Here is an 8,530-nt window from a genome sequence, read left to right on the forward strand (position 1 = left end):
CCATGGAGAGCTGGGCAGCCTGTCCATCCCAGGAGCTGGACAGAGGGACTGGCTATTTCCTGCAGACATTCCCCCTCGCTGCCTCTCTGATCCATGACATTATTTGGCATGTTTTGCACATGCAGACTTCCAAGTATAAGCTTTCCTATGAACTTGCCTGCCTTCAAGGTTAATATTACTTGAGACAAATACAAGCCACTCAGAATTCTGCCTCAGCTGTCAGCAGTGAACCCTTTTCAACATTTAAAAGCAAGTACTGCAGCTTTCATGTACACATGGCTGTGCTCACGCTGCTCTCCTGCCATGTGTCCCTCTCCTTATCAAGCACTCCCTGCACACACAGAATGAGTGTGCTGGTGTTCATATACCATGTCAGAAGCTATCAGCAGGCCTGTGATAAAGCAGCTCTGGGTGTTGTGTTGCTGTACAAGACACATTGTTATTTCACAAACTGGAAAACAGATGTATTGAGGCTTTGCTTGTCAAGGTCACAGACCAATTAGATGTCAAAGATGCAGAAACGTGGCAATTTTGTCTGCAGGTAACTTACTTTTTGCTGACATGAACACAGACTTTGTGTAACAACTCAGGCTAGATTTCATTAACAGAGAAGGTGGAAAACAATAAATTAGGTTCCATTTTCCTGTATCAGCCTCTGTAATGCTCCAAAGATGGCTCAGATTTGTGTATTGTAATTCTGAATTATTGCTGCCTCTATGGCCCAAATTAAACTTAGAAACAATCCAAGGAATGAAAAATGGCAAAAAAAAAAGAAAAAAAAAGCGAAGTAAATATTGGACAATGAAATGCCCAGGAAAGGTGACATCATCCTGGCAGTTCACTACACAGAGAAAAGAAAAAAAATTAAAATAAAATTGCCTGCAACAGCCCCTCCATCTTCCTCTTCCTGGACCAGGCGATGCTGTGAGACTGAGTGAGTGTGAGATAACAACCTCATTCACTCAGGATCTTCCTTCCCTCATCAAAAGAGAGCAAGGGTAGAGCAGGTCTTAATTCCATCTCCTGGGAATTGCCTCTGCTATGGCATAAGAGATGCTTTGTTTGGACACAACCACACTCTCCCCTCCACACAATGGTATCCTTGGCCTGGGAAACATCCCCTTTTGTGAGGTTTCCTGAGCAGAGCACAGCTCTATGTGATATACTCTGTATCTTAACAGTGGCCCCGAAGGGCATTGGCTCATCAGCCTACACACTTGGCTCCCCTTGGCTTTCTAGATGATATGGACATATGGACAGGAGGCTACAGAAAGGGAGCTGAAAAATCTCCCTTTGGAATTACTGGGGACAGTTATTCAGAGTGCAAAACTGCTGAGGAGCCCCAGTCAAACCAGACAGCCCTGTGCAGGTAGTTACAGCAATGGGAAACAGACAGCTGTGTCCTACAGGTCACAAGGTGTAGAGATGAGTCATTGACATCTTTAGCTTTGCCTTTCCAGCTGGTACTGGCTGTCCCTCCTCCCAGAGTTTGAGACACTTCCACCCCACAAATCAAACTGACTGAGTGCTCTCAGGTGCCTCAGCTGGCATCTGACCAGGGGGTTACACCACTCTGCACCAAAAGCAAAGTCCCATTGGACATTACAGGTGCCCAACTGCTAAAGAGGGAACTCTGAACTAAACCTGCTTTTCAGGAACCGAGTGCTCCTCAGTTTCCTGCACACTTTATTATAGCAACAGATCTTTCTCCTTCATTTGATATTATGTGCAAAGCAGGAGGGACTAGATTGGGAATGGTTTCCAGCCAGAAGAGCCAGGTGGCAAGGCTGAGCTCAACTGCCACCCCGAGCAGAGTTATCCAAGAAAAGATCAGAGGCAGTGTCAATACACTCTATAAATATCTGTATATGATGTAGCTATGACAGTAGAAGGATATTCAAGCAAGGAAGCAACGCTCTAATGAGACTGAGGAGCAGACACCTGCATGAGGTAAGAGGTGCAGATCACTTCCAGCAGATAGGTTTGCCTGGCATTCAGATGAAGGTTTTATATAAAATTTCATCTCTCTGCACAATACACTCACCAGACTCACTAGCTCTTACAAAAAGGATATTTAAAAAGATGTCTTGAGAGTTGTGTCCCATGAATGCAGCTAAAGCAGACCCTGGACAGGATTAACAGCTCCTCCTCTCACTTTGTGAAATGATTATAGTCAAGTGCTTTGAGGCCTATCAGGTTTGTTTAAAAGGAAAAACCAAAAAACAAACAAACAAACAAACAAACAAACAAACAAACAAAAAAAAAACCCCCAAAAAAATCCTGTCAGCAGCCAAAGCAGAGGACAAGTTACTGTGGCCCTAAGCTGCTCTTCACACTGTCCAATATCAGGTATATTAAAAAACCAGCAAAGACACTGAGCTGTCTGCTCACAGGGAAAATCCTTACAAAAGGTTAGTTCCCAAGTACACAAAGAGCTCCAAAACTACCAAATTAATATCCTTCAATTTAGATGACATCCCTTTTCTCCAATGAGATTAGGGATACCAAGTAAGACCATCCAAACTGCCCTCAACAAAGAATCATAGAATAGTTTGGGTTGAATGGGACCTTAAAGCTGATCTCATCCCACCCCCTGCCATGGGCAGGGACACTTTCCACTCTCCCAGGTTGCCCCAAACACTTTCCAACCTGGCCTAGAACACTTCCAGGGATGGGGCAGTCACAGCTTCTCTGGGCAAACTGTGCCAGGGACTCCCCACCACTGTCACAGGGAAGAATTTCATTCTAATAGCCCAACTAACCCTGCCCACCAGCAGTTTGAAGCCACCTCCCCTCATCCTGTCATTCCAGGCCCTGGTAAAGAGCCTCTCTCCATCCTTCTTTTAGGCTGCCTTCAGGTACTGGAGGGCCACAACTAGGCTACCCAAAAGCTTCTCCAGGATGAACAGTTCCTGCCTTTTCTCATAGCAGAGGTGCTCCATCCCTCTGACAATCTTGGTGCCTCCTCTGGACTCGTTCCAACAGCTCCATTCCTGTGCTGGGAACTGCAGAGCAGAATGTGTTCATGAGTCACCTCAGAAGCAGGGAATTCTTTCCTTAAAGATCTCTCCACGTGTTTGTGTACCTCTACCATGTCTCTACATTTTCTACTGCTTTAAAGAAGTGGTGAAGGGAACAGGCAAGTATTTTGGTTAAACATACTCTATATATACATATTAAGACAGAAACAGAAAAGCCTGAAAAAACCCACATTTTCTTTGGATCACTTTTGTTTTCTAACCACTACAGCAGCCTCCCACAGCAATCCTGTGTCTACATCATTTGTTCCATTGCCTTTGTTAGCTTCAAACCCAGCAAATCCAAATCCATTCTGTGTTAAAGAGAGCTGCTCAGTGTTATCTGCTGTTCTGCATGCTCATCGTGCTTTTCAAGTTCTCCCAGGCCAGCTCTCCAGATGTTCCTGGATTTAATTAGAGTCATAATTGCTTTCTGAAAGTCTCCCTGCTGCAACATTCCACTCACTTGCTTTCCAGAATTGTTATGATACATTATTTAATTACAACATAAAAAGTCCCACTTCATTCAAGCCCTTGCCCTGAATCTTAGACAAGTTTCCAAAAATCCTGGCTCAAGTTTTCAGCACTTATAGGGCTCTGCAGGGAACCAGACTTTTATATGCTTCCTCCCTAACTCATTAGGTAATGTAGAACTTGCCATGAACTCAGGGAAAGGTCAATTTTGCCATTTTGTGATTATTTAGTCATTGCTTCTTACAACAGAAGAGGCAGACAGTGGAGTTAAGAGACAAAATGAAATTGCCTTGCCATAGGCTTTGACGATCATGTACATGAGTGGTTGGAAAAATGATTGGATAATTTGTGGAAATTGAATGTGCTGCTGATTTAAAGCACAGAGTCCCTTTGCCAGCACTGGGCTCCCACGGATGGAAATTGGGGTGCAGCCACAACAGCATTAGGTTGACAAGCTCAAGAGGTTCAGGGCTCAGAGTCCTGCAGCCATGGGCCAGATTTACCATGCCTGAGCCACAGCCTCAAGTGGTGGTGCAATCAGTCAGAAGATACCACGTGCACTGCCTGCATGGGTGCTACATTGCTCCATGCCTTCCTCAACAGAGGAAACCTCAGGAATCCAGCTGGGAATACTGAAGGTATTACTTGCAGGATGGATGAACCCTCCTTTACCGTTAAACTGATTAAAGCTGCAGTTTGAACATAGTCAAGGAAAATAAAAGTTAAGCTGTGGGCAACCCAAACACCTTGATATCATCTTTATTAAAACCTCTCTCTGCTTATAATCTGCAGAGTGGAATCACTGGGCTCAGTGATGAGATTTCCAGTTCATGGTACGATCTGAGGCTGCAGGCTGTGGACCCTGTATGGGCATTTGGGGGTGCTGAAGATGTCATGGTGTGTGACTAGCTCACACCTAAGCACGACATGATACCACCACAAAGGAGCTGAAATTAGGCTTCCATTTGGGATTACCCCAGTTTTAACACCTGACTTCCAAGCAGCACTTTTTAAATCTCTTTTGGTCCTGCATTTATTTTTATGAATATCTGACTCCTTGAGGCATCAATGCTTGACATGCTGGAAATGGATTATTTATAAACCATCAGCAGGGAAGAGGCACACTCATTTGAAGAGCTCATAGACTGAAGAGCATTCCCAGTGAATTCAAAGCAATTTCAAGGCTTTTGTGAAGCCTCACACAATCACCGACACCTTGGGCGCTGCTGGCACATCACCCTATAATCTTCTGTTTGCTAACCTCAGTTAGGCTCAGCTGACAGCATGATTATTATACCTTCTCCCTGTGAACAAAGCCATATTCCTACCCCAGACCCTGTGCTGGAGGCCATTCCTGACCCAGGAATGCTGATCTCATTGCTGCTCAGCCCTTATCAACAGTGTAGAAATGCCTTTTTGGCAGTAAGATAAGGCAGCCGCGCACGGAGCCCAGCGGGCCCCTCACTCTGTGTGGTGAGCTGCTTCACTACAATGAAGGTAGCAAGGTCAGTGCTGTTCCCTGAGTTTAACTAGACACGCTCAGGTTTGTCAGGATTTCAGAAGGATGGTTTGCACTGAGATTCACTGGGGTCTGCAGCTTTCTCATGAGGGGCAGAGGCAGCACCAATCAATCTCTGGTCTCGGGTGACCAGCGATAGGACCTGAGGGACCAGCACGAAGCTGTGCAAGGGGGGTTAAAATAGATTAGATCATTGGATATTAATTAAGGGTTCTTCACTCAGAAGGTGGTGGGTCACCAGAATAGGCTCCAAGGGCTGCAGCCGTGGCCCCAAGGCTGCCAGAGCTCCAGGAGTGTTTGGACAACCAGCTCAGGCACAGCATGGGATTGCTGGGGTGTCCTGTGAAGGGACAGGAGCTGGTCTCGATGATCCTTGTGGACAGGATATCCCACAGTTCTATTCCATTATTCCATCACTTCACACACCCGCTCAGGTATACACAATGTGCAATGCCCAAAGGGCCTGCCCGGCAATAGCTGCCACACCCCGGCTTTCTTTGGGGAGGCGAGAGACTGCTCTGCAGCACACCAGCTCCTCTGGAGAGCGCGGGCCAAGAACACTTGGTTTTCTCCCTGGAGCAGCTCCCTGGGGACGGCCAGGCCCACTGGCTCCACCACTGCCAGCCAGCCGGCCTCGCGCTCTGTCTCACGGCTTGGGTGAGGGCCAGCGCGCCCTCCCCGCCGCACACCCGGCCAGCCCGCCTCATCTCCCCTACCCTCTGTCCCTGCCTGTCGCCGCGTGTCCCCGCACCCCCACGCCCTCTGTCCCCGCACCCACGGCAGCACCACTCGGGACAGACCCCAGAGCAGCGCTTCCCCGGGCCACGCTCACCTGTTCTGGGGCCGGATGCCCAGCAGGTAGCTCCGGCGGTCCGGCCGCGAGGCCCAGGCCGCGCTCTCGGCCTCCTCGGCCCCGTCCATGTGGCTCGCTCCCTGCCCGTAGAGGCCCGTGAGGGCCCTGCGGGTCGAGCTCATGGCCGGAGTGCGGCTGCCCTGCGCCGCGGCCGCCGCTGCCCTGCCTGTCACTCACCGCTGCTGTTTATAGACACTGCACACATGCCGCTGTCAATCGTGACGCACAGGCCGCTGCCCGGCCTCCTCCTTCTCCTCCTCCTCTTGCTGTCACTGCCAGCTCGAGTCCAGCTTTTGAGGAAGAAGTGAATTTTTCCTTATAATAACCTCCCCACCACTGGTGACCACTGGCAGAAGCCAATGGCGCAGCATTGAGGTTGTGTCAGGTTTACGTGGGATATCAGGAAAAGGTTCTTCCCCGGAGGGTGGCTGGGCACTGAACACACTCTCCAGCCCCAAGGCTGCCAGAGGTCCAGGAGCTTTTGGACAATGCTCTCAGGCACAAGGTCAGATTGTTGGGCTGTCACGTGTAGGGCCAGAAGTTGGACTTAATGGTCTTTGTGGGTCCCTTCCAGGTCTGGTTATTCCATGATTCTGTGATCTCTCAGGATCAGCCACAACATCCCACAGGCACAAGGCTCCCACCCTGGTTATCTGCACCACTCAGTGTGGGCTTGGCAGTCACATCCTCCCATCCTCCTTGGCAGCCTGATTTTTATCCCAGAATGCCCAAGAGAAAGTCTATGATGGTATTTATTCAGTCTCCATAATAAAAGCACAAAACAGAGATGTAAAAGGTGGATACATGTCACAAACAATTGCTAGCAGTGATTTAATACCAAATGAAAATATCAGTAATAAAATGGAATTATTTTCTTGTTCCACCTTTTTCTTGCCTGTCAAATTGTTGCATCATGCGCTGCAGTCACGTCACTGGTGGCAACAAATCCCTCCAGAACTAGAAAGATGGACCGAGCAGATTCACTGTGGATTAGCTGCCTGCCCACAACTGCACAGCAGTGATTGCAGCAGGAGCAGGGAAATGATGAAAAATTGCTCCATCCCAGGAAATACAACATGATTAGAGCTGATCCTCCCTGGGCAGGAGAGGCAGCAGATGTGGCAGCAAGCAGCAGGGCAGGTGACAGATCAGTTGGTGCAGGACACTCCTGATCCAGCAAATACTGTGATTTGGAATGTGGCTTTGGATAGGGACTGGCACCAGGGTTTGCACAGACACACAAAGTGTGTGCATCACCTATACAAGGCAGATAATCACATTATCAGGCATATAAATTGCAGGATTTGTGATACCAGAGAGGATACTTGATCTTGGCAAATGCAAATGAGATGCACCTCCTAAGACATTTGTATCTGGTCCTATGAAATATGGAGAAGGGTGGTCCCAGAGGGCTGACTTAAGGCTGACTGCTGCATGAAGGGCAACTTTGTGGATTGGGACTCTTCAGCCTGGGAGAAACTACTGAGGTGCCCCTGACTGAGGTACACACAGCTGAGAGGGACAAGGAGAACAAGTCAAATTAGCAGCAGGTAAAATAAGTGAAAGGGAGATGTTTCCTCCCTCCCCTTGACTTAAGGCTGCTCCCACACATGGCTGTGGCTGTTCAATGTCAACAAGGATTAATAAAATCCACAGGACAAATCTGTGGAAAGAAAATCTCCTGAGGTTTATGCAGTATGAAGATATTACCTTCAGTTCAAGAAATATTTGAGCTGCATAAGAATATTCAGTGTGTGCGTGCCCTGATCTCACTCCCTTTGCTCTGCTCTGGCTGCTGCCCAAATGTAGGAGACAGGATGTTGGGCTGGAAGGATCCAGACTGGCATTCTCCTGCTTCCATCCCATTCTCTGAAAGGAGAAAGAGGACTTTCAGGTCCCACAGTTTCAGGAAACCTGAAGTCCCAGCATTTGAATTACACATTATTTTGCCATGAGCTCAGTCTCTTGGCATATTGACCTGATAGAACAGAGCCCAGACTAGCTAAGAAGGATGTCCAGAACAGGTATGTTTCTGCTTTGGGCCTGGAACTGTGTCTGGTTTCAGATTCCCAAATACAGGAAAGACACCAATGTGCTGGATCAAGTCCATTGAAGGAGCTCAGACACCTGATATAAGAAAAGAGAAAGAGAGAAACTGGGTTTTAGGCTTGAGGGAAAGGCTAAATGGAGACTTCCTTGTTTTCTTCACTACCCCATAGGAGGGCACAGACTCAGAGGTGCAGAGTGAGAAAAGGAGAGGCCACAATGCGGATGGCAGGCAATCTCCATTCTGTGAGACAGATGACTGTGGATGGGACAGGGTGCTGAGCAGCTGATTGACATCCTGCTCAGAGTGAGGGGCTGGACCAGAGACCCCCAGAGCTCTCTTCCACCCTGGGCATGCCATGGTTTGGTGCTGCACCTCGTCAGTGGAGAGAAGCCTGCATGGCGAGCGCAGGTTTAGCTCAGATGTGAGGAGAAAGAGCCTGCTGTGGTGTTTGATCCTCCCCACAGACACACAGGGTTTGTATTCTTTTTCTGCCCTTTCAGCTGTGAATCGTTCTTGTGCCTGTTGCCTGCTGAGACAGCTTCCTCTCACAGCATCTGCTTTCCTGTCAATCTGCTCAGAGAGCGACAGTGCCCTCTGCTCCTGGCTCCAGGGGAAAC

General features: G+C 48.3%; 1 protein-coding gene across 1 annotated transcript in view; it reads right to left on the bottom strand.

The window, feature by feature from the left end:
* Nucleotides 1-6,009, bottom strand: part of ALPK3 (alpha kinase 3) — a 32,208-nt gene extending 26,199 nt beyond the window's left edge. The window contains 1 exon segment of the mRNA XM_056500055.1: nucleotides 5,843-6,009. Coding sequence (XP_056356030.1) covers nucleotides 5,843-5,985 — 143 coding nt within the window. The 5' untranslated portion in view covers nucleotides 5,986-6,009.
* Nucleotides 6,010-8,530: the final 2,521 nt, after the last annotated feature.

The sequence above is a fragment of the Oenanthe melanoleuca genome, chromosome 10 (genome assembly GCF_029582105.1).
Source record: "Oenanthe melanoleuca isolate GR-GAL-2019-014 chromosome 10, OMel1.0, whole genome shotgun sequence".
Classification (NCBI taxonomy): Eukaryota; Metazoa; Chordata; class Aves; order Passeriformes; family Muscicapidae; genus Oenanthe; species Oenanthe melanoleuca.